The sequence below is a fragment of the Poromitra crassiceps genome (genome assembly GCF_964638095.1).
Source record: "Poromitra crassiceps genome assembly, chromosome: 8".
Taxonomy (NCBI): domain Eukaryota; kingdom Metazoa; phylum Chordata; class Actinopteri; order Beryciformes; family Melamphaidae; genus Poromitra; species Poromitra crassiceps.
In genome coordinates, this window is record NC_139629.1 from 19,017,783 (window position 1) to 19,044,954 (window position 27,172).

At 44.2% G+C, this 27,172-nt stretch overlaps 1 protein-coding gene across 1 annotated transcript; it reads right to left on the reverse strand.

Annotated features, from left to right (window-relative positions):
* LOC310780537 (uncharacterized protein) lies at nucleotides 1-27,049 on the reverse strand (the record flags this gene model as incomplete). Its single annotated transcript, XM_083641101.1, has 35 exons — nucleotides 1-952; nucleotides 2,711-3,115; nucleotides 3,222-3,620; nucleotides 3,727-4,125; nucleotides 4,232-4,627; nucleotides 6,066-6,455; nucleotides 8,518-8,916; nucleotides 9,009-9,327; nucleotides 9,477-9,804; nucleotides 9,904-10,008; nucleotides 10,101-10,134; nucleotides 10,511-10,646; nucleotides 11,800-11,953; nucleotides 12,100-12,163; nucleotides 13,665-13,849; nucleotides 13,991-14,148; nucleotides 14,326-14,773; nucleotides 16,514-16,717; nucleotides 16,863-16,976; nucleotides 17,080-17,113; nucleotides 18,399-18,518; nucleotides 18,755-19,094; nucleotides 19,222-19,415; nucleotides 20,029-20,230; nucleotides 20,327-20,390; nucleotides 20,479-20,715; nucleotides 20,867-21,022; nucleotides 22,798-22,947; nucleotides 23,093-23,251; nucleotides 23,405-23,518; nucleotides 23,755-23,809; nucleotides 24,351-24,445; nucleotides 24,555-24,688; nucleotides 25,891-26,076; nucleotides 27,045-27,049. 35 exons carry the CDS (start codon nucleotides 27,047-27,049, stop codon nucleotides 842-844), a joined length of 6,993 nt encoding a protein of 2,330 aa, XP_083497227.1. The 3' UTR covers nucleotides 1-841.
* Nucleotides 27,050-27,172: the final 123 nt, after the last annotated feature.

Consider the following 27,172-nt stretch of genomic DNA (forward strand, 5'->3'; position numbering starts at 1 on the left):
TGAAGGGAAAAAAGGTGGGTGACTCATTCAGAAAATGCATCAGTGAAATCACTGTGCTATGCTATGGATGGTGTGAATTTGCAGAATTAACATAATCAAGTAGTTTTACAAATTGGTATTGTGTCTGATGCCTAACCTAACATGTACACTATTAAATTTCAAGACATTAAAATCTGCTTCAGATTACAATCGATTACTTAAAACCAGCGCAAAACTCTCGAGAGGCATTCAAATAATATTAATAATAATAATAATAATAATTCAACACATTTACCTGAGTAAACAGCAAAACATTATGCCAAGTAGGCTTATTTGGTTTTTCTTTATTTCTTAAACCAGTTTTTCTGGTCTTTAAAGATGCCATGTGGACAAATATGACCATAAATACCAGCTTACTGTAATACAATATTTACACGTGCTTTCAGTGGTGGTTTGCAAAAACTTAAGTAATTTACATGATACTTACAAAACTTTACAAGACACGAGTCTAACTCATCCTTTCACCTTAGGGAGACTCGACAAAATGGATCATTGGGGAAGCTGCCACCTCCTTCTGTTAGTTTTCCAAACTAGTGATTCTCAAATGTTTTGGCTATTAATGTGTACGGTTCAACTATTCATATCAACTAATGACTAATTGAAAAGTATATATATTTTAGGTAAACTGAAATTGAAGATGTACATGTACTAGTCAAATAAAGTATACTTTAAGTTGTAAATTCAGCTTCTCATTAACTGACAAGGCATTATAAAAAATAAGAAGCTCAAAAGCAGTATTTTACAAACTATACAAAGCATGCCATCTATGTGTTCCTCTTCTTACTCAATCTCTCTATTGCCATCATCCTTCATCCACTTCTGTAAAAATGTCATTTAAGAAGTACTGAGACACACCGGTGGGCTCCACATCTGAGCTGCACTCTACATCGTCACCTTGCTGGGTGGCTGGCACCTACAACACACAAAGAAATAGGATTAGCTGTAATAAAGTAGATGTGGGCATATAAAGAATCTGTGGAAAGAATCAGTTAAGCAAAAAAATGCCACTGTATTCATACAGCAGTATGCGGTTGAGAGAGAGAGAACGCGCATGTGTGTGTGACGGTGGGGCTGGCGAGCAGAGCGTATGAAATTAACAGTAGCCTATTAGCGGGCATCGGGGTAGTGTAGCGGTAGATTCCCTGCCTACCAACACGAGGGTCGCAGGTTCGCGTCCCCGTGTTATCTGCGTCCGTACAGGCACGATTGGCTGTGTCTGCAGGTGGGAAGCCGGAATGAGGGTATGTGTCCTGGTTGCTGCGCTAGCGCCTCCTGTGTTCGGTCGGGGCGCCTGTTCGGGGCGGAAGGGAACTGGTGAGAATAGCGTGATCCTCCCATGTGCTACGTCCTGCCAGTGAAGCTCCCCGCTGTCAGGTGAAAAGAAGCGACCTGTAATCAACAGAGTGAAGAAGAAGAAAGAAAAACTCTGCTAGTTAACTAGCATTATGTTAACGAGTTTGCTGCAGACTAGCATTGCTGCTGCCGGCTGGGCTGGGCTGAGAGCCTTCTGGGAAGGTGGAAGGGGCACACCATGCAATTCTGCTTCTCTCGACTTTCTTACTCCTTAATCTTTTACCTAAAGACATCCTCTCACAGTGATATCTTTGTCCAGAAAAAGCCATATGAAGTTCTCCAGCGTCTATTCCAGCCCCAAACGCACTGGGAGCGAAACTTGACGTGCGTCAATTTCTGCCCCTATAGCGCACTGCAAGCATCAGATGGGCTACATACCGACAGCACAGAACCATCAGTATTTTGGTGAAAAGGCCACTAATTTATATGTAGGCAGGCACAATGACCGATGAATCAGAATCAGAATCAGAAAGACTTTAATGATCCCCGGGGGGAAATTGGGACAAGTTGCAGAATACAAAGTTGTTATACCGTAGTTTTGTGCCGCTGTCAGTCAGAGGCTGTAATTAATCGTCCTACCTGTCCAACATGCAGTGCTGCGGGAGGATGAAAAAATGAAGCAATCCAGTCTGTCCAAACCTTTTACCGATCTAATCTCATCATGAGATGCAGGGAAATATATTTTAGTAGCCGCTGTATTTAGAAAAGCATTCTCACTTTGTTCAGAAAGTCTTGCTATAGTGTAGCGTTATATTTTACATGCTTGCTATATTTAAACTGCGGTGAGATTTGTTTGCAAAGCATATGACGGCGGGGATGAAAGTTGCTGCGTGGAGAGAGAGTGGGGAAGGGGGGGTTCAGAGCACTTAGAATGCTCTTGGTGCGTGTTCGGCCATTTAAAACAACGGGTGGGTTTCAAAACGCGAGCGTCAGACGCACCCAGTGCGTTTGGGGCTTTCCTCTCTCTAAAGACATGATATGTTAACCGCTTAGCTGCAAGTACAACACCACTTTTAAGTTTGTTAAAACAGTTTTATGTATTTTTTCTTGTTATTTTATAACATAATATAGATATTGTTACAGCAAAAAGAAGTGAAACCAGAATAGTAGTGTTGCATCAAAAAACTAAAAGCATAAGAGAGAACATAAAAGGCCAATTTAAGTTTAAGTTGTGTGATCTTTAAGGCTTTGCCTTCGCTGTTCTACAGAATAGAGAACAGCTGTTGTAGTAAATGATGTGTAGGACATCGTGATACGTATCGTATCGTGAGGTTTTAGGCAATAACCAGCCCTAATCAACCCCCCCCCCCCTCCTTACCTCAGCTACACTCAGAGAGGTGCTAGGTTCTGGGTCTGGACACACTGAGCTGTCATCAGCAGTCTGTGTGATGTCCACAGGAGGTGTTCTGGTTGTGGATGCTGAGTCTGTGGCCTCTGGGAGAACTGCTGCACTGGGTGTGGGAGCAACATCAAGTGATGCTGCTCTTGATGTTCTAGGTGCTGGGGGAGCTCGTTTTCTTCCTCTGCATGAGGTTTTGACCTTAGGCAGCTGGGAAACTGTTGTGTCATGCTGAGGGTCACCAGAAGGGGCAGTGCTGGCCTTTTCAGGAGAGAGGAAGGCCACTTCTGTAAAAATGTCACTTAAGAAGTACTGAGATACACTGGTGGCCTCCACATCTACTGAGCTGCCCTCTACATCGTCACCTTGCTGGGTGGCTGGCACCTACAACACAGAAAGAAATAGGATTAGCTGTAATAAAGTAGATGTAGGCATGCAAATAATCTGTGGAAAGAATCAGTGAAGGTCCTTGAAGACTACCTCCCCTTACCTCAGCTACACACAGAGAGGTGCTAGGTTCTGGGTCTGGACACACTGAGCTGTCATCAGCAGTCTGTGTGATGTCCACAGGTGGTGTTCTGGATGCTGAGTCTGTGGCCTCTGGGAGAACTGCTGCAGCGGGTGTGGGAGCAACATCAAGTGATGCTGCTGTTGAGGTTCTAGGTGCTGGGGGACCTCGTTTTCTTCCTCTGCATGAGGTTTTGACCTTAGGCAGCTGGGAAACTGTTGTGTCATGCTGAGGGTCACCAGAAGGGGCAGTGCTGGCCTTTTCAGGAGAGAGGAAGGCCACTTCTGTAAAAATGTCACTTAAGAAGTACTGAGATACACTGGTGGCCTCCACATCTACTGAGCTGCCCTCTACATCGTCACCTTGCTGGGTGGCTGGCACCTACAACACAGAAAGAAATAGGATTAGCTGTAATAAAGTAGATGTAGGCATGCAAATAATCTGTGGAAAGAATCAGTGAAGGTCCTTGAAGACTACCTCCCCTTACCTCAGCTACACACAGAGAGGTGCTAGGTTCTGGGTCTGGACACACTGAGCTGTCATCAGCAGTCTGTGTGATGTCCACAGGTGGTGTTCTGGATGCTGAGTCTGTGGCCTCTGGGAGAACTGCTGCAGCGGGTGTGGGAGCAACATCAAGTGATGCTGCTGTTGAGGTTCTAGGTGCTGGGGGACCTCGTTTTCTTCCTCTGCATGAGGTTTTGACCTTAGGCAGCTGGGAAACTGTTGTGTCATGCTGAGGGTCACCAGAAGGGGCAGTGCTGGCCTTTTCAGGAGAGAGGAAGGCCACTTCTGTAAAAATGTCACTTAAGAAGTACTGAGATACACTGGTGGCCTCCACATCTACTGAACTGCCCTCTACATCGTCACCTTGCTGGGTGACTGGCACCTACAACACAGAAAGAAATAGGATTAGCTGTAATAAAGTAGATGTAGGCATGCAAAGAATCTGTGGAAAGAATCAGTGAAGCTCCATGAAGACTACCTCCCCTTACCTCAGCTACACTCAGAGAGGTGCTAGGTTCTAGGTCTGGACACACTGAGTTGTCATCAGCAGTCTGTGTGATGTCCACAGGAGGTGTTCTGGTTGTGGATGCCGAGTCTGTGGCCTCTGGGAGAACTGCTGCACTGGGTGTGGGAGCAACATCAAGTGATGCTGCTTTTGAGGTCCTATGTGCTCGGGGAGCACGTTTTCTTCCTCTGCATGAGGTTTTGACCTTAGGCAGCTGAGAAACTGTTGTGTCATGCTGAGGGTCTTCTGAAGGGGCACTGCTGGTCTTTTCAGGAGACACTTCTGTAAAAATGTCACTTAGGAAGTACTGAGATACACTGGTGGGCTCCACATCCACTGAGGTGCTCTTTACATTGTCACTTTGCTGGGTGGCTGGCACCTACAACACAGGAAAGAAATACGATGTTAGTGATGTCGTAATATTGCAACACCGTGCTATAGACAAGTCAACTGCGGTGGATGGCGAGCAAACGCCACAACTACGCTGTGTGTGTTCACATTTTTCCCAAGGCGCAGCCGAGAGCATCACACGCCAAATTCAGCACATGCAGTCATTCAGTGAGTCAAGTAACACTTAGTGAGCTGTCACTTCGTGAGATGCTCTCTAGTTTCCTGGGTGGGCAGTGTTTGGACCTTCTGGCCAATCAGGGTGCTTAGAACACGGCAAACTCCACTCAACTGGGCCAATCAGGGTGCTTAGAACACGGCAAACTCCACTCAACTGGGCCAATCAGGGTGCTTAGAACACGGCAAACTCCACTCAACTGGGACACCGGGTGACTTTAGGCAAATGCACATTCAAATGACAATCAGCACAGAAAGTGTATTCTGAGCGGACAGCCTGTGTTGTGTGTGTGTACAATGCGTTCAAGTGAATTCTACGTGTTGCTTATGTAGTAGCTCCGTTATGAGCGAAGCTAGGCTGCTGTGTTTCTGCCCCTCCACCATGTTGGTCACTCTACTTGCTTGTCATCCAGAGCGGTGTAATGATCACAGCGCTTCCCACACACACCCTCCCACACACACACTCTCCCACACACACACACCCTCCCTCCCACACACACACCCTCCCACACACACACACCCTCCCACACACACACCCTCCCTCCCACACACACACACACCCTCCTTCCCACACACACACACCCTCCCTCCCACACACACACACACCCTCCCTCCCACACACACACCCTCCCTCCCACACACACACACCCTCCCACACACACACCCTCCCACACACACACCCTCCCTCCCACACACACACCCTCCCACACACACACACCCTCCACCCACACACACACACACCCTCCCTCCCACACACACTCCTTCCCACACACACCCTCCCACACACACACACACACACACACACTCCCTCCCACACACACACACCCTCCCTCCCACACACACACACCCTCCCTCCCACACACACATCCTCCCACACACACACCCTCCCTCCCACACACACACCCTCCCTCCCACACACACCCACCCACCCACACACACACACCCTCTCCCTCCCTCCCACACACACACCCTCCCACACACACACACACCCTCTCCCTCCCTCCCTCCCACACACACCCTCTCCCTCCCTCCCTCCCACACACACCCTCTCCCTCCCTCCCTCCCACACACACACACACCCTCCCTCCGCTGTGAACGGACACTGTAGGTGACGCGTTGTCATCCGGCAACCTCTTGACAGTTACTGCATACACCGCATATATATATTATATATACACCGTGCTGTAGATGTGGGCATGTAAAGAATCTGTGTAAAGGATCAGTGAAGCTACTTGAAACCCCCCACCCCTTACCTCAGCTACACACAGAGAAGTGCTAGGTTCTGGTTCTGGACACACTGAGCTGTCATCAGCAGTCTGTGTGATGTCCACAGGTGGTGTTCTGGTTGTGGATGCTGAGTCTGTGGCCTCTGGGAGAACTGCTGCACTGGGTGTGGGAGCAACATCAAGTGATGCTGCTCTTGAGGTTCTAGGTGCTGGGGGAGCACGTTTTCTTCCTCTGCATGAGGTTTTGACCTTAGGCAGCTGGGAAACTGTTGTGTCATGCTGAGGGTCTCCAGAAGGGGCAGTGCTGGCCTTTTCAGGGGAGAGGAAGGCCACTTCTGTAAAAATGTCACTTAAGAAGTACTGAGATACACTGGTGGCCTCCACATCTACATCGTCAGCTTGCTGGGTGGCTGGCACCTACAACACAGAAAGAAATAGTATTAGCTGTAATAAACGGTGGTGGAAAGTAACTATAAGTACATTTACTCAAGTATTGTACTTGAAAATAATTTTGAGAAACATGTACTTTACTTGAGTATTTCCATTTGATGCTACTTTATACTTCCACTCCACTACATTTCATTGGGAAATATGATACTTTCTATTCCTTTACATTTATTTCACAGCTTTCCTCACTTTTCAGGTGGAGATTTGACACAATGGATAATATAACAAGCTTTTAGAGTGCAACACAATATTGAAGATTAAACCGCTGGTTTCCAAACTTTTTGGCTTTTGGTGTCTTACAAAAAGCAGTGTGTGGTCAGGGGTCAGATATCAGATGTCTGAGTTGTTAACCGCTCCATCAGATTTTTCCCTCCAAACCTCACACGGTTTCATTTCAATACATGTTCAAATGAGCCAATATTTCAACAAAAATCTGAGATTAGAGAAAAAGTCTAAAAACTATAAACAGATTTGTGTGTGAGTACTAGGGATGTTCATTTTGAAAAATTTCCATAATCGAAAATCGGGGAAAATTAACGATCAATTATCGATTATCGATCATATTATTATTATTATTTTTTATATATATATATATTTTTTTTTTACAAAATGAATGCCTATGGCAGAAAATACGAAAGACATCGTGTTCTCCTCAATGAACTCTTTATTTCAATGTGTCTCCTCTCCAACACTCTGCTGTCCCCGGCGCATGCCGGTGTGAATTCCCCATGTTTAAAACAGTTTTGTTGGCACAAAGGCCCGTGCCCAGCCAGAAAACTAGAGACTATATGAAGCTCCACCTCACGTTAGTTGGCTGTGCAATGGAGTGGGGCGAGGAGGAACGAATTCCACCCAAACCTAGTCCGCAATTTTTTTTTTTTTTAATAATAACAATAATCGATATAAATTCCACATGATCGATTCCATTCCTTAACGATCAATTATCGATTTTCGATAACTGATGAACATCCCTAGTGAGTACTTCTGCTACCATTGGTAATAAAGCAGATGTGGGTGTGGAAAGAATCAGTGAAGCTCCATGAAGACTACCTCCCCTTACCTCTGCTACACTCAGAGAGGTGCTAGGTTCTGGGTCTGGACACACTGAGCTGTCATCAGCAGTCTGTATAATGTCCACAGGGGGTGTTCTGGTGGTGGATGTTGAGTCCGTGGCCTCTGGGAGAACTGCTGCACTGGGTGTGGGAGCAACATCAAGTGATGCTGCTCTTGAGGTTCTGTTACTTTTATTTGACAGCTTTACTTACTTTTTGGGTGGAGATTTGACACAATGGATAATATAACAAGCTTTAATCTGGTTAAAGATTAAAGCACTGGTTTGGTTTCCAAACTTTTTGGCTTTTGGCATCTTACAAAATGCAGTGTGTGTCGTCAGGGGTCAGATATCAGATGCCTGAGTTGTTAACCGCTCCATCAGATTTTTCCCTGTAAACCTCACATTCATTTCAATAAATATTCAAATGATCCAATATATGAGCAAAAAATCTGAGATTAGAGAAAAACTCCCAAAACTGCAAACAGATTTGTGGATCAGAACTTTGTTTTTTCTTCTTTCCTCTCCCATTAATCATCTCACGACCCCTCAGATTTATCTGGTGACCCTTTGGAGGGGGCTGACTCTTAGGTTAGCAACCACTGGACTAAACTAGCAAGTAGTTCAAACTAGCTCTGCCTCCAGCAGCTACAACACTAACATGCTGTTTATACACTGGTGCTTGAGTATTCATAATCTAATCTCGTCATATTAAAATATCAGAGGAACCAAACCACTACTTTCACTTTAAAACTTTAACTACATTTTGCTGCTAACACTTTGACTTTTATAGGATTTTTCATGCAGAAATGTTTACCGGTACTTGCAATGGAGTATTTTTTTATATTGCTGTATTGATACTTTTAATTAAGTAAAGGATCAGAGTACTTCTACCATTGGTAATAAAGTAGATGTGGGTGTGAAAGAATGAAAGAATCAGTGAAGAATCAGTGAAGTTCCTTGAAGACTACCTCCCCTTACCTCAGCTACACACAGAGAGGTGCTAGGTTCTGGGTCTGGACACACTGGGCTGTCATCAGCAGTCTGTGTGATGTCCACAGGTGGTGTTCTGGATGCTGAGTCTGTGGCCTCTGGGAGAACTGCTGCAGCGGGTGTGGGAGCAACATCAAGTGATGCTGCTCTTGAGGTTCTAGGTGCTGGGGGAGCTCGTTTTCTTCCTCTGCATGAGGTTTTGACCTCAGGCAGCTGGGAAACTGTTGTGTCATGCTGAGGGTCACCAGAAGGGGCAGTGCTGGCCTTTTCAGGAGAGAGGAAGGCCACTTCTGTAAAAATGTCACTTAAGAAGTACTGAGATACACTGGTGGCCTCCACATCTACTGAGCTGCTCTCTCCATCGTCACCTTGCTGGGTGGCTGGCACCTACAACACAGAAAGAAATAGAAGTAGATGTGGGCGTGTAAAGAATCTGTGGAAAGAATCAGTGAAGCTCCATGAAGACTACCTCCCCTTACCTCAGCTACACTCAGAGAGGTGCTAGGTTCTGGGTCTGGACACACTGAGCTGTCATCAGCAGTCTGTGTGATGTCCACAGGTGGTCTTCTGGTTGTGGATGCTGAGTCTGTGGCCTCTGGGAGAACTGCTGCACTGGGTGTGGGAGCAACATCAAGTGATGCTGCTGTTGAGGGTCTAGGTGTAAAGGAAGAAAACAAGCTGCCCCAGGCAGCTAGTTTTCTTCCTTCGCATGAGGTTAGGGTTAGAAGGGCAGAAGGGGCAGTGCTGGTCTTTTCAGAAGAGAGGAAGGACAGGAATCCTTTGGGTTTTCTGCTAAGCCTGGGGGGAAGGAAGGCATAATTCATTTTATGACAACTGATAGAGACATCCACAATAGAGAAATTCTGGCTTTAGGAATCATGATTTGTGAAAATAATAAGGGCAAAATTGCAGGGCAAAAGTAGAAATCTTCGACTTCTCCTTCTCACCGATTAGGAGTGCTAGTCATACGCGGTTGTGTAAAGTGACGAGGTTGCGATGAGGTCTGAGGTTGTGGTCCTGAGCTGCTATCCTCACTGCCATGTCCTCCGGGGGATGTGCCCTTTTCAATATCTAGTTGACCTTTTTGTGGTTCAATGGGGACCTCATCTCCTGTTCTTACTGTTGCACCAACAGTTTCTTGTTGCGCTGGGGGACGGAGAAGCTCTGACTCTTGGGTGACATTTGTCTGCACAGGGATCAGCTCTGCTTTCTCAGCAGCAAGGGTCCTGCTAGCTTGCTTCTTCATTATGGTATTGGGCTTCACCTGCAGTTTGGCTGGTTCAAACAGAAACAGAGGTACATGATACAACAGAGGATTCACATTTGTCAAAAATAAGACCGGATATGGTGTCAGCACATGCATCCTCTGCCTACCTCTTCTTCCTGTGGCTGTTAGTCTCTGCTTTTTAAAGGGAGCGTCACTCTCCTCACCATTCCCTGCAGACTCTGGTAACCTGGATGGCTGGATTGCAGAATCTTCTGTTCCGATAAGACACACACTAAACTTTAGGCACAGCACAGGCGATACTTAGATTAGATAAAAATGAATGATAGCAATGCAATCTCTCTACCGTGTGGATCCAGTGGCTTCTTCATGATTGAACTCTGACAAGAAAAAGAGAAATGGGTGATAAATAAAAACACACATTCTGTCATAATGACATCAGACTTGGTAAAGCCGGTAAAGTCCCACTGATTGTCACACAATGTGTGGAATTTGTTCTCCGCATTTGACCCATCCCCTGGGGGAGCGGTGAGCAGCGGCGTGCGCCACGCTCGGGAATCATATGGTGATCTAACCCCCCAATTCCAACCCTTTGATGCTGAGTGCCAAGCAGGGAGGCAAATGGGTCCCATTTTTATAGTCTTTGGTATGACTCGGCCGGGGATCGAACTCACAACCTCCCAGTCTCAGGGCGGACACTCAGACCACAAGGCCACTGAGCTGGTCTTCGTCTTGGTTCATTGTTAATTCACTTACTGTACATGTTGCGCTTGGCTCAACATCCTTTAGACTTGTGTTGCCACTCTCCTCCATGCACATGGGCACAGGAACATTACAGAGAGCCCCATCTTCACCCACTGCCAAACCACCTCCAGGAATAGCGAGAGCGCTGCTGAAGGATGAAGATGTAGCCGATTAAGACACAAAACAAAACAGTCCATGTCTATTCACCTTATTCTTTGCCCATACAAGGACGCTTCTGCATGACGTCATTTTGTGATCGTCTTTCCGGTTTTAAAACTCTCTCGTAACGGACAAGTCCGTCTTTTATTGTCACACGAACACAACACATGCATGTGGCCACAACACACTCATGCTGACGGTGGCCGGTGAAAAGTGTCCTCTGCATTTAACCCATCCAGGCATGTCCTTTCCTCCGGGGGGCAGGCCAGGAGCAGTGGTCGCTTTCTCGTACAGCGCCCGGGGACCAACTTCGGATGTTGTCGTCACTGGTCGGATGACGATGACGATCTGATCTTCTGCATGTTTTTGGTGGGGGGGTTATATACGGAGGAAGCCCCTGGGGGAGCATGGGGAGAACATGCAAACTCCACACAGAGAGAAAGGCCCTTACGACGAGATAACCCACCTAAACAGTGGGCACTGAAGATATGGGGGGGGAACACAACCACAGCGCCCACAGTGTCCCAGGCGAGAATCGAACTCAGGACCTTCTGACTGTGAGGCGACAGCGCTACCGACTGCGCCACCGTACCCCCGGAAGACACGTAGATACGGAAGTAGATTACGCCTACCATAGTCAAATTTTTAGACTTGCCAAAAAGCTGCTTTCAAGCAAAAAAAACAACGTTTAAAGTTTTAAAGTGAGAACGTAACATATATGTGATCAGAATAATGCCTATTTGGAAATATTTAACGAGCAGCGAGGACTGCTGGCTGTGCCGACACCGGTCGGACTAGCTATCTGTCAAACCCTACTGTAGGCTACTAGTGAGAAAACAATGTCGACGTGCTTTTGTAACTAACGTTAAATGCCGACCGGGCACAGCCATCGGCTCCTCGCAGCAGTAACGCTATGAACATGTCCCTGAAGTTGGCCGCAGTGTAGCTTGATTCTGAATGTTGCCAAACTTCATTCATTATTATAGTGACGTTTTGTTTTGAAATTGGCCGCCAACTAGCGCTGAACCGGGAGAACAAATACAATTGCGTGTAACGCGGAAGAGAGAAAAAGTGGGCGTGGTGAATAAGGTGAATACGTGTGGGATGGTTTTCTTTTCTGATTAGAAGGCGGGGCCACTGACCTCTGTGGCTGTATTGGTGCTTCTGTTACAGGAAGATCATGGAGGGGCTCACACACACTAACCACCTCGTCCAACGATGGGATAACTGGGATCTCAGTCAGAGAGAGGATGAAAAATGACTCTTCTGGTTTTGTAGGGACCTGCTCTGTAAGCACTGCGCGTGAGTGAGAGAGCAAGAACATGAGTTTAGCCAAAACTATAGTCTATTTATATATAGATCACACAATACCAATTGAGCTGGCGATCAACACAGTGTTAAAAATCTATGCCCGAGTGTAGGGTGATCTATGATTGACCAACCTTCTGGATGTGTTGTGATGCTTGGGTAACTTTGGGTCTCTCCTGTACTCAAAGTAGTTGCATTCTGGGAAGGTTAAGAGAATTATACACAAACGTTCCAGGACGCATGCTTAAATGTGGCATTATTTTATACAGAGGATAGACCCCGTGTCCACCATAGACCTGTGAAAAAAGCACTGGTGCTGTTCTGTCATTCATTCTAATTGAAAAGCAGCGTGACCCATAACAGGCGCCTCACCTCTTTGTGGTGCCGGGCGTTGTGTGAGCACTGAACCAATTTAAAGCGCACGGCTCGTCAATGTCACTTCAGAGTTCTACCAACCAATGATGATGAAGCAGGGGCGGGACCAAGAGGCGGCACTCGCTTAATAACTTTCATTAGCTAGGCTAACATTTAGCATAGCAACAACACCAGGAGCCGTGTTCTCAGAGCCCCCCGCTCCAGTGCTCACCCGATGCGACCAACGCACTCAACACAACCCCAGCGCTTCAAGCGCTCAACACGTCAGTTGGTGGATACGCCCCGTTACAGAGGTGGTAAGAAGTACCCTGTTGACACCCTTGCCAAGATGACAGTACTCCCAATTCTAGATTATGGCGATATCATCTATAGAACGGCTTCAGAAACGGCCCTCAAGAAACTGGACACACTCCATAATTCGGCCATCCGCTTTGCCACCAACGCACCCTTCCACACTCACCACTGTAAACTTTATGATCTGGTAGACTGGCCCTCCCTCAAAACCACTGGCATCACTTTATATACAAGACAATAGTAGGCAAGACACCACGCTACCTCACCTCTCTCCTCCATATAGCCTGCAATGCATACAACACTACATGTAGGTCAAGTGAGCACATCAAGCTCACCATCCCCAGCTCAGCCAGATACAGATCTGATTTCGGCCGCACCTCCTTCCGCTTTGCAGCAGCAAATGATTGGAACGCACTCCAAAGCACCCTCAAACTCACAAGTCACAACCCTGACATCACTTTCCATCTTCAAACAGAAACTCAATCAACTCTTTGTTGACCGCTGTACCTGCTGATTAGCTCTGGATCTCACACACACACACACACACACACACACACACGTACACTGTCTATATTTGTACATATGCTATGTTACTTGTCTATATGTTTATATATTTATTTGTCTTTTTGTTACTAGACTTTGACAATGTAGCTATTCCTACTGGGCCCTCTTGGCGAGGTCATGTTTGCAAATGAGAACTGGTTCTCAAACAATTCACCTGGTTAAATAAAGGTCAAATAAAATAAATAAATAAAAATAAAATACCCTGACTTGGTAAGACAATGGTGATGATTTGGTTCTCAATTATGTGACACCAAGGACCAAGAGTAGCCCCAACCTCCTGGACAAAGTTGCGTTTATCAGTGCAATCAGCTGGTGTAGTGGTTCGATACTGTATAAAAACCTGAGCCACTGCTCCATGTTGTCAGTATAGGGTCATATCTGCAGAAGGCCAGCACAGTGACACAACAAGCAGTATATTCATATTCATACATGCAACGTTTCTGCTCATGTTGATATTTGCTCTTACCTGGGAACAATTCCCCGGTACTTGTATCACACAGCCTGGAGTGAACCCGGCATCATTTGGAGGCTCGTCATGATTACTATATTGTAGCGTAGCGCCCTCTACTGGCTCCTGGATGTCAGAGCTAGGTTTCAAGTCACGTCTGTGGGAAGCAGTGTCCTCCAGAGTTTCTGAGCAAGTAACAGAATCTGTGGAAATGAGCATTATCAAGCCATACCATCTACATAGGTACTGCAGGTATCATAGATGGGAATAATTCCCAATCTCAGTTCTGCTTCTTTTGAGGTAAGCGTGCTGTTTAAATAATTTTCACTTTATATTTCTCAAACCTGATTTGGGTTGTGTCGTGGTGTTCTGGACTGGCTGGAGGTCTGAAGGTGGCCTGCTGCATCCCAGGTTGGGTTTGCGAATCCTGGCCCTACGAGTTTGAGGAGCTTTTTTTGAGAACATATCAGAGGCAGGTGGCTCTGACTGACGAGCATCAGCGCTTAAAGTGGAAGAGAAGACAAAAAATACTGTCACTAGTAAAATTAGACTTTTAGACAAGTAATTAGTAAAGACTAAAGAGACACTTCAAAACTGTCTACAAAGTCCATCAGAACATTAAATAACAGCATGTTGCTATTAAATCAGGGGAAGAACAATGACTTATGTAATGTCTTACCATTGGACAGCTTGAAAATTGTCATTGGTTGTTTGATTTGTTTTGCCGTTTTCAGAACAATGTCTTTGTAGTACATCTTGACCTTTTTCCTCCGAGTGATCCTCTTTACTGTCTGAATGTGGCTGCTGGGTGTTCTCCTTTGGCTCTAGTTTGGAGTGTACAGTCCTAGTCAGTCCAGATTTGAGTTGTGACTGTGTGGACCCATCTTCTGAAGACTGGGGTTCTGATATCATAGTTGCATTCTCTTTCAGTTGGGAATTTGGCTCTGTAGTTCTGGGGGACATTCTCAGGTGTGGAGCAGATCCGGCTTCTGATTTGTCTTGACTTGAAGTGGTGTCCCCTGTGGGTTCTCCCTCAATTATGGATTTGTCAATGCTCTGAGTCTCCGGAGAAGTCCCTGCCGAGGCTCTACCCTCAGGAGTCACATTCTCAAATGACCTTTCTGACTCTGTAGCTCCAGAGATTGTGGCGCTTAACATTTCCGTGTTTAAAGAACAATGTGGTGGTGCCAGGTGCTTGCTGGATGTGTCTGTAGTTGCCAGTTCAGTAAGTGCGATTTGATCTTTCATAGGTTGTTTTTCAGAGCTTATATTTGAAGAGCTGTCCATATGGTCTTGTTTTGAGAGTTTATTAGTGTCCTTTGTTGACTTCAATTTTGACTGTATAGGTCTGGTGGATGATCCTACATTGGGTTTGAACTTGGGAAAGCGTCTCCTTTTCTGAGGTACATTCCTCTCTGAGCCCTCTGAGCTTGAATCTACCTGATTAGTGTGTCCTTCTGTCTTTGTCTCTGAGCTTGAATCTACCTGATTAGGACATCCTTCTGTCTTTGTCTCTGAGCTAGAATCTACCTGATTAGGACATCCTTCTGTCTTTGTCTCTGAGCTTGAATCTACCTGATTAGGACATCCTTCTGTCTTTGTCTCTGAGCTAGAATCTACCTGATTAGGACATCCTTCTGTCTTTGTCTCTGAGCTAGAATCTACCTGATTAGGACATCCTTCTGTCTTTGTCTCTGAGCTTGAACCTACCTGATTAGGACATCCTTCTGTCTTTGTCTCTGAGCTAGAATCTACCTGATTAGGACATCCTTCTGTCTTTGTCTCCTGACTGGTAGAGATGTCCTCTGTGGGTGTAAGAGTAGAGCCTAATTCTGGTGACAGCATTACAACCGAAGCAGGACTGCTACTTGGAGATGGATCTGCATGAGGGGTGGCACTGCAAGTGGGCTGAGGTTCCAACAGTTCCACTGTGTTCTTAGTGGATATAATAGGGTTTGATGTTTGGCTTGAAGTTGGACTTGAGGGATTCTCCATGGGCTCCAAGTGTGTGCCAGTATCTTCTCTTGGTTGAGTCTTTGCCTGTTCAGTTCTAGATGTCGGTCTCAGGATTGGTTTGGCTTTACAGATTCGACTCTTCCTAGTCTGACATGTAGATCCATCTTCAATCTCTTCTTCCTGACTAGCAGACAACTCTTCGGTGGTTGTGAAAATTGCAGCAGCATGGTCCCTGCTCTCTTGGACTGGGACAGACTCTATTGTGATGGATCCTCGACCAACTTGAGATTCTCTGACTGCTGAGTAGGAGGCACTTGGATTAGTACTACTACTCTCAGTTGTCCCAACAAGTTTTGTCAATTCTTCATCTGTGGACTGAGATTGTGACCTTGTGTTTCTGGAGGCTGGGCCTAAATTAGGTTTGAGTTTGGTTTTAGAAAAGCAGTGGCTCCTACTTTGTGAGGCACTTTTTTCTGATGTTGCTGAGACTGATTCTACCCGAAGAGCAGGTCCTGTATCAGCAGCCTTCTCCTGACTGGCAGAAATGTCTTCTGCAAGTATGATTTCAGTAGAGGGAATGTCACCAGTTAAGGATGCTGGATCACAATCCAACTTTGAAATAGATTCTTCAGCAACTGATAATGACTGAGTGACTGTAGAAAGCTCCGGAGCGACTGCGTTGCTCTTTTCAACTGTGCTAACCGGCGATGTCATGGGTTGTGCTTTTGACCGAGTGGCACGGCCAAGGTTGGGTTTGGGTTTCACCTTGGCTGACCGTCCTTTCCTCGTCTGTGGGGAATTTTCTTTTGAGATCTTTGAGCTTGACTCTATTTCAGGAGCAGGTTCTGTATCAGCAACAGTTTTCTGTTTGCTATATGTTTCATCACTGGTTTCAATAATTGGCCTGTCACGAATCTGAGATGTCGGGTCATTGTCTATTGTGCCGTTGTCTGGTTCCACTGTGTCAACAGTCTGTGATGCTTCTGTGGCAGCATGGCCAGATGTTACAGTCATAGGAGGAGTGGAGCTGTTTTGTATTTGGGCAACAGACTTTGATACAAGCTCTTCTTTTAGGTCTGTGCTGCACGTCTCGTTACCACTTCCTGAAGTTGCTCCTGTAATAAAATCATAATGGCAATATTGACATATATAATCAGATTTAATCTAAAACTAATAACATAAAAACTAATCAAATAATTGAGCTTGTTTTCAATAATGGTAAAGATGATTTTTAAGTCAGATGGCTTCTTTGTCTCTAACCTGTTGTATGGTGTTGTGTGGATGTATGATTCTCTACTGACTGAGAGCAATGAGCAAGGTTACCCATGGCCAACAGGGTATGAGCAGCCTCATTGTAGCTCTCTTCATCAGATACTGAAAAACAAAGAGAGAAAAAGAGCATGACTAAACATTTTGAAAATGATCTAAAAAGTATGTTTAGCTATTGGGAGCTATTCATGATATCTGTCCAACATACCTTCCATGTGGTCTGAAGACCACTCTATAACATCCTGAAAGGCAAGCACATCAGCCCAAAGTAAGTCACACGCACACACACACAATCAACCTAAATGGAAATTAGGCTAAATCCAGTTACGTCAGAACACATACTGAAAATACCAGTGCCAAGGGGCTTATTTAGATCTTATTAGTCTATCCTTCTCGCAAAATCCAGTAGCAATGAAAGAGTTAGGGATTAAGCTGCGTTCACACCGACCTATTAAAGTTTTTCGCTGGCATCGAGTTTACATGCAAAGTCAATGCAAACGAGCGATTGAGCGTATATTCGCCCGGGAGAAAAATCGCTGGGCGTCCGAGCGACAGAGACAGAGCGATAGGGAGAAAATACGCTCGTCGCCCCAGATGAAATATCCCAACTCGAGCGAAAATACGCTGGCATCAGTCGCTCGCTGTTCAACACTGATTGGCTGCCGTGTGAGAGCGAGTCAAGGATCACACTGGCTTGGAACAAACCGCATTGACAGGCTGACAGCTGACATGAAGTGAAGTCTGTACTACCGGTATGCAGCTCGCGTTAGGAGCACGCTGATAGGCTTAGCTTGTAAACAGCTACAGTGGCTCGTAGTGGACAAACATCATGACATTGCGTAACGTTATAGCCCCCACATGTCCGTCAATTCGTGTGCCTGTGGAGCGATTTAAACAGAGCGACAGAGCGATTCCAAAGGGTTGAATCAAGCGACAGAGCGAAAAATAAATATCTCGGTGTGAACACAGCTTTAGAGTTTAATAAATTCTTTATGGCGGACTATACCCTTAAATCCTCATGGCACTATTGTATTATTTTGGCCTAGAAATGCCCAAATAAAGTTTTTGTAATTGTGTAGCGTTACTTCTATAGGCTGCTTATATTTGATCGAGGGCATAAAGCGATACGATGAGCAAACTAAAACAATAACTTCCCTTTCTCTTCTACATGAAAAACAAGTGGGATATAAAATGTACAAGCATGCCTCATCTCATGTGAATAACAACATGCCCACAGGATTTAACCCAGTGAACTCTGAATCATAGCTTAAGTGACAGGCACAATCCATAGATTGCTTGAATCGTTAACAGACCTGGAGGTGGTCAGGTCACAATGTGTGTATATGTGTGTGTGTGTGTCTGTATGTATATATATATATATATATATATATATATATATATATATATATATATATATATATATATATATATATATATATATACACACACATATACATACATATATACATACACACACACCTTTTTTTGTTTGTTGCTAGTGCTATATGGTAGGCATGGGGCACTTACAACCAGCAGGTCCAATTGATGCACACAGGCCTCAACTGTGCCCATCTCATCTGAGGCATCAGGATACAGTTCATCTTGGGAGAGACCCAGCACATCAGGCATATTGGCCAAGATATCAAGCTAAGCATGGGACAGGGGGAGGCAGAATGGAGGACATGTATTATGGAATGTAAAACCATGCATAAAGAATAATAAATGCAAATAGCAGCTCATTTCTACACGGAAAACCTGGACTTAAAGAAATAACATAAAGGAAATATAGTCAAAATAATCAACCAGAAGAATGGGATCATATAACACCAAAGGAAAACCAATGGAATCTGTGTCAGACATAAACTGAAACTACTTTGTCATACCTCCTCCATAGTCTCTTCCACCTCTGGAACCACAGGCTGTGGGGAGCGCAGGCTCACAGGCACAAAAACAGGGGCATCGGCGTGCTCACTGGGGCTAGAGGCATGGTGCTCCTCCTCCTCCATCTCTTCTGCTGCCCTCTGCTTTTCATCCTCATCGTCACTGTATTCTGACTGAGAAGCTCTGAGGGTGACCAGTTTGGGCTTCTTGGAGTCTTGGGCTACATCGCTCTTTGATGGTCTGGCCTTCTTTGCTGGGCGCTTGGGCTTAGGCCCAGTTTCACATGCATCCTCCTTAGCAGGGTAATTCAAGTGCTGGATGCGTTTGGGCATTCTCCCGTACCTACAAAACACAATCACACATTGGTTAGCAATACTAGGGCTATGCAAATCATTATTTTATGAGTTACATTTTTTTGATCCAATTTGAGAGTGAGAATCTTTCTATGAAGACAGGGGAAATATTGTACCTGGTAGGTTTTGCAGGCGTAACCGTGGACTCTTCTTCACTTTCAGAGGAAGTTTCATCATCGGCTAACTTTCTCTTCTTTGCTGGCCTTGAAGGTGGTGGTGCATCTTTATCGAGATCCTTTGATGGCGTTGAAGGTGATGCATCTTTATTAGCGTCCATCGCTGGCTTTGAAGGTGATGCTTCTTTATCAGCCTAAAAGATCAGGGTACATTTTAGTAAGACTTAAAACAGTATGCACAACCATCTGAGAGGTGCTAATTTAAGTCAAGTCAAGTCAAGTTTATTTATATAGCCCTAATTCACAAGCATGTCTCAGAGGGCTTCACAGAAAATATGTCTAGCTAATTCTAGCTGACACAACAGTAGCAAGAATATACAGAATAAAGATAACATTTGAACAATTGATGGAGAAATATAGAAAATATAGAAATGAGGATAGAGCAGAGGAGAGAGCAGGAGAAGGGAGAAGAGCAGGGGGAATGTGAGAGAGTGATGGGGTGGGGAGGGAATGGGAGATGTTGGAGGGTATAGGAGGTGGGGAAGGAGCAAGAGGAGAGAGCGGGAGAGGGGAAAGGGGGGGGGTGTGGGGGAGAAGAGAGCAGGGGGAGGGAGGAGGTGGGGAGAGAATGGGAAATGTGGGGGAGGAGAGAGCGTATGCAAGAGTATGGGAGTATAGAGGAGTATGGGAGACTATATGGGGAGAACAGGGAAGGGAGGGCTAACTGACACAACATTAACAAATTACAATAGTGATAATAACACATCGAGCAATTATATGAATTTAAATTGGAACTCAAGTTCTAACCTGTGCTTTAGAGGCCTCATCACCCAAGTTATCTTCCCCTGCTTCTGGGCCACCTTCTTTGGACTTTGTGGAGAGCGTTGGATGTTTTCTCCCCCACTTCCGGCCCAACGGGAGGAGTGGCTTTGGCGCTCTGCCTCGTGAGAGCTGGGCAGGCTTGATCACGGGGCCCTTGGCTGCCTTCACAGACTCAGTCTTTTCAGACCTGAATATGTGGACAAAATTAGAGAATTTTAATGCCAAACGCAGTGGCACAAAAAAAAGGTATTTTGCTGAGAACATACATTTTGAGGTACATTACATGTTCAAATGTGTATAGTCCTCGGGGAGTGCTGCCTCAGCATCTTCTGGTATACATGCTTCCCCTGAGTAGACATAAACAAAAAACCAACACACAATGACTAAATGATTGAAATGAAATTCAAGATGCACAACTGTGGACTGCTCCTGTACCTTGCTCATTGTTTTTTTCACCCGTTTTCATATTCTTGTCATTTGGTTCCTGAGTTGAGGACTCCTCTCTATTCTTTCTTTTGCATTTTCTCATAGGGGTAGAAGCAGGGGTCCCTCCTCCATTAGAGATGTCCTCATTCTCTTTCTCTCCTTCTACTTCTTCCAAGTCAGGAACTGTATTCTCCTCTTCCTCGTCCTCCTCCATCACATCACTCAGCTTCCTCACAGATTTCTTTTCTGAGGAGGGAAAGAAGGATTTTAGAGTTCTAACCACCTGTGGGAGAACAGTTGTTTGTGCCACAAAAATGTTATTTGAAGTGAAATATAATTTTCACAAATCACTGAGGATGGAACATGATGGACAGTTAATTGAAGGTACGGTAGTTACTCTTGTATTTTGTCTTAGGGGTAGAAGCAGGGGTCCCTCCTTCATTAGAGATGTCCTCATTCTCTTTCTCTCCTTCCACTTCTTCCAAGTCAGGAACTCCACTCTCCTGCTCCTCGTCCTCCTCCACATCACTCAGCTTCCTCACAGATTTCTTTTCTGAAGAGGGAAAGAAGGATTTTAGAGTTCTGAGGTCTTCTGACACTGGTCTCCTCTCCATCCCCCACCCCCGCCTGCGAACCTTTGGGGACAGAGCCTTCAGTGCCTTCAGGCCCCCACCCTCTGGAACTCTCTCCCGGCAGAGATTCGCAACGCCCCATTAGGCATGGGTCGGTTTGAAAAATTTGAAACCGGTTCGATAGTCCCCCAAAAAAACGTATCAAACCGGTATATCGAATTTTACAAAAAAATAAAATTAAAAAAATAATAGTAATTTAAAAAAACAAATTTTAGTGTAGCCCATAAATAACTGTAATGCGACTGCAGTTGGTGGCGATAATGCACCTCTAAGCTGGTATGCGAACCAGCACTAACACTGAATAAAAATAAGCAGAACCAATTAACTGTAACAACACACTGTTTTTATTTCTCACAACTATTCAGCTTAACTTTTCTTCAAACATCAACATAATAAACAAAATAAGACTTTTCCCTACTAGTGCAACTTGAGAAGAGGCTAATATGAAAAATCCCTAACCCTTATTAAAAAAAAAAAAAACAGTTTGGGCTCATACACCGAACCGAACCGGTAAAACTGGAAATCGACCCATGCCTATGGCCCATCCCAGGACTCTTTCAAGAAAACCCTCAAAACTCACCTCTTTAAAGTGTAACTTAACCCCGAAACACTTTTTTTCAGCTTTTAACCAATATATATGACTTTGGGGGTGGTGTGTGAAGAATTCTGGTCAAAATTTCCACATTTGAGACCAAACTGTACCATTGTACCATTTGTATCATTTTCAGCAGCATAAGTTCCCTCCATGGGTTGAACACTGCTTTTTTTGTGCCCTCAAATGAATGGGATATTTGGTACATGGTGACGTCATGGTGGGGTTAGCACGCGCCGCACTCATGTGAAAAATTGTTTTTTTCCCCATTGATTATTACTGTAGTTCACGGGGCGCGAGCCCTTTAAGACCAATGCATCCCTGGGTAATGCCTACTGTGGCTAATATTAGCCGCTAGTTAGTTATGTTATATGGCAGTAAAACGCCACTGAATGACCAAATTGATATAACTTTTAACCATTTCGAGTAACACTGTTTCCATACGGATCACCAGCGTTAAGTTTGTTGTTTATAACGTGGCTATATTCATAACGTTTTCTATCTCGGATGCGTTATTTCGAATCCCACATAGGTTACACTGGCGCAAAGCGTGTGGGTTTCAGGACGAAACAGTCTCGAGCCACTAATGTAATCGTAAGAGCACAATATTCCTGGAATGCAAGTTTAACTAAACAGTTACATGTCCTCTGCATTCTACATAAAATTAAGATAGTACGGGTTGTTTTATTTTGTATGTTACATACTTATTGGCCAAGATATGTTAGTTTATGGGGGAGGAATTCTGCCAGCTAAGGAGGGGAGTGTGGGCGGCCATCTTGCCTGCGGGGTTTTCAGATCGAGTGGAGAGCCGTTTTGCAGAAAATCTGGGGGGGGTAAGTCCCTCTTTAACAAAGCCTTTGGCCTATAGTCTCCTCTGTTCTCTCTGTTCTGTTTTTGTTTGTCATTATGTGTCATTACTGTAAAGTGTCCTTGGGTTTCTTGAAAGGCGCTATATACGGTAAATCCAAGTTATTATTATTATTATTATTATTAACCAACTGGGAGAGAACAGTTGTTTGTGCCACAAAAATGTTATTTGAAGTGAAATATAATTTTCACAAATCACAGATGGAACATGATGGACAGTTAATTAAAGGTAGTTACTCTTGTATTTGGTCTTAGGGGTAGAAGCAGGGGTCCCTCCTTCATTAGAGATGTCCTCATTCTCCTTCTCTCCTTCCAAGTCAGGAACTGTATTCTCCTCTTCCTCGTCCTCCTCCATCACATCACTCAGCTTCCTCACAGATTTCTTTTCTGAGGAGGGAAAGAAGGATTATAGAGTTCTAACCAACTGAGGGAGAACAGTTTTTTGTGCCCCAAAATGTTATTTGAACTGAAATATAATTTTCAAAAATCACTGAGGATGGAACATGATGGACAGTTAATTGAAGGTAGTTACTCTTGTATTTGGTCTTAGGGGTAGAAGCAGGGGTCCCTCCTTCATTAGAGATGTCCTCATTGTCCTTCTCTCCTTCCACTTCTTCCAAGTCAGGAACTGTATTCTCCTCTTCCTCGTCCTCCTCCATCACATCACTCAGCTTCCTCACAGCTTTCTTTTCTGAAGAGGGAAAGAAGGATTATAGTTCCCAACAACTGGGGGAGAACAGTTGTTTGTGCCACAAAAACGTTATTTGAAGTGAAATATAATTTTCACAAATCACTGAGGATGGAATGTGATGGATAGGATGGACAGTTAATTGAAGGTAGTTACTCTTTGACTTTCTGTTGGACCTCGCAGTATGGGACTTGGGTGTCTTCTCGCGTTTCTCCAGAACCTTCTCCAGCAGCTTGGAAAAGAACTCAAGATCCAGTCTGCGCCTCTCTCCTACAAAGAATTTAGCAGACGATGTCACATTAAAACTCCCCCCGGGGATGCGATAAGCAACACAAATGCAACAAGCTGTTTCTTTTACATCCAAAAACTGAGACTCTGAGAAAAGGAATTACATCATTGGCCATCTTTAACCAGCTGAACAGTCCTTCATAGTTTCCCAGCATCCAGGACATGTCAAACTGTAAAAGTAATGTAATGAAAATGGAGTAAATGGGGGGGATACTTACTGAAAGCCTTGTCAATCCTCCAGGAATTCTCTCGTTCTTCTTTTTTGAACTTGTTCTGAAAGATTCAAAACAATGCAATGCTATGAACACAAACTAACCTATCGCCATGTATAGAGAGGCAAAGTGACCGCCTACTTCCTGCTTCAGCACTGTACCAGAGATTTTCATCCGCCATTTATTTTCCCATACACATTTCGTAAAATGCGTATAAAAATAGTTTTACTGGTTCAAACCAAACGGTACAGATATATTTAGAAACAGGAGAGATCGCATAACATTTCACTGGGACCAAAAACGTTAAAAAAAATGCGGGTTTGAAGAAAATATTTTTTCTGTGTGTTTTTTTTTTAGTTTTGGTCTGAGTGAAATGTTCTATGGTCTCTCCCGATTATAGCGTTAGCAGAACCGTTTGGTTTGAACCAGTACAACTCTTTTTATAAGCATTTTACGAAATGTCTATGGGAAAATAAATGGCGGATGAAAATCTCTGGTACAGTGCGGAAGCAGGAAGTGACGTTCCACTTTGCCTCTCTATTTAGTCGAGCAGACTGCTGCCTCTTCATGCATTTCCATGAGAGATTCAAACTCTGACTGACCTTTATCTCGGAGCGAGCTCTGTGTGGAAATAGCTGGCATATCATAGAAAAGTCTGTCCCCACCATGCTAATGGCCAGGAAGAACATGTCCGTCTCTGACGCAAAAACAGAAAAACAAGAAGTTAAACGCAAAAAAAATAATAACATGGCCTGTGAGTAAAATGTGTGCTATAATAATTATTGTATTATCAATGTCAGTTAAACCTTCATTGAACCAAGGTTTAGTGTGGGTCCCTTTCCTGAAGCTTGAGTAAGTTGTAGTGGAGCCACGCTCGAAGATGGGGTCTCTTCCCTCTGCTGGGTTTGGCCCTTTTGCTCGCTTCACCTGCACCGTCAAGCTGAGACACAGGTTCATGATGTGATTAAAAAAAGCAATCAACTGAGTTTCCCCCCCTCACCTTCTCATCACATTCACCATGCCAGCATACATAAACTTGTATCAGTCATCATCTCAGCCAGCTCGTCACTACTTTAGCGAGTTGTATCATCATTGGGGGGGGGGGGGGGTCTGTTATTACTGTGTTAATAAAATAACACAAGGTAAGAGTTGCGGTTGAAAAATCACATACAGTATCTCAGTGTTTCCCACAGGATTTTGAGTATTTGTGGTGGGGGGCCGCAGACCCCCTAGGGGGGTGCGGGGGCAGGCGGCCCTGCAAGATTTCTTTTTAACATTTTAAAGTAAAATGCATGAATTTGGTGTACTTTGAGAAAGCTTAAGAGCAAAATTAAAAGGCTAGATCTATGAAGAACATGTCATCATTACTGTGCTGTGAGTTTACAATGACAAACTAAATTTCTCCCTATAGGTCAGGGATACTCAACTTTCTTTGCCACTTTTGTGAAATGATAGAAGGCGAGGGCGCAGTTATTAAACAAACACTATACATTTTTCTGTAGCGGATTGTAGGTTTTTGGGGTGTCAGCCGGAGTTTAGGCTGACAATGTTGTACACATCGGATAGTTAGTTAGGTTAAGTACATACATAAGTGCCTGGGTAGCGAGCAGATGGCGGTATTTGACAATTTAGCAGCTAAATCATAGATTATTGAAATATATTCCATATTCCAGACTGAAATGCTATAACAGAAGTATTGGCCAGAATGACATGAACATTTATTGGACACTTATTCAGCGGGTATCTTGCATGTAGCGTTCAGGTGCACTGTAAAAAAAAAAAAAAAAAAATATTTTGTGGCGGTCAAAATCCTTTTGTGGCGGTCAAAATCCTTTTGTGGCGGCCCGCCACAAATTCCTTTATGTATGGGAAACACTGGTATCTGGAGCATCGTTTGGATGCATTTGGAGACAGTGGGAGCTTTTAGGTAAATTAATTTCTGCTAAGGAGGGAAATAAATCTGTCAGGAGTAGACAGCTTTACCCACTAATGAGCAAAAACATCATTATACAGGTACTATGATTTAGTCCACACAGGCTTAAGGAAATAAAGCAAGTATCCTTGAAAACAATGGATCAACAATAAAGGACTGAAGGGAACTTGATTGACGAGCAATGTCTACGCCTACGGAACGCCACTGACCTCTCCTCATCGATGATCAGTGAGCCGTCCTCCGCCACTTTCACCCTCGGAACCATCATATCATCGTCCTTTTCTTCTTCTGCTTCTTCTTCTTCTGCCGCCGCCTCCTCCTCCTCCTCCTCCTCCTCCACTGCTTGGCTTGGTATATTTGGCTGAATCTCGGGTTCCTGGGCTCTCACTGGAGATCTAATGGATAGGGTTAGTTGCAAATGTCAAGCAGCAGGAAGTGCGCCGCAGGGAGTTCGATTGCAGACTCCCAATCGGGAGACAAAAGATAAATGTAATACCATTTCTGAACAGAATTGGGTCACATTCAATTGATTTGCCTGAAACAACTTCTAATTAACAAGAATTAGAATAAAATTATAATAAAATCTGTGCTCTTATGGTGAACCTTTTCAATAATTAAGTACGGCTACAGATACAGATACAGATACAGATACAAATACCAACAGTCAGTATGACACAAAATTTCACAAATACATCTATGTATAATTTGATACCCAGCTAAGGATGACATCATTAACCTACAAAGAGACTAGTTTTAAAAAGGACTGATAGCACAAACTCTTACTCCTCTCTTGCTGGAGAAGGTGGGACCACAGTTGTTTCACATGAGAATGAAACAGTTTCATTCTCTCTCACAGGGTCTTCTAAGTAGGACCTGAAGAAATTGAGACAACATTGAGACATTTAAAAAAAGTAAATTTTACTTAAGATTTAGGATAAGCCATATAAAACATTATCTCTGGAGTAGGGCTGGATGATATGGTTGAAATCAATAGCATGATAAACAAAACAAAAATCTCGATATCAATATATATCACAATATGGTTCATGTATGCAAAATCACGTTAATCAAATTCATGTTCATCTGTTTGAACCGAATGGTAATGTTAGGTGTGATGTCAAACAAAACTGAAATTTTCCAAATATTCAATACCATACCTCATTTTATCAGAGTTTTTAATTACAATGTGCTTGTTATCATCATCAATTTAGACAGCAGAAATGTGTATCACAATATCAAAATATCTTCATATCATCACAACATTATTCCACTGAAAGACGATAAACATTATTGGATTATCGTCCAGCCCTACTCTGGAGGAAAGGACTCATTGGAGAAACAAAACACCATAAGAGGAACTTACGTCATGGGGTTTGACATTGGTAGATAATAGATAAGGTCTCTCATGGTCATTTTGGCAGGATCCGCGGTATATTGGGTAAAACCTTTTGCCTTAGACTTCTTTAGTTTCTGCAAGGGTAAAAACAATGA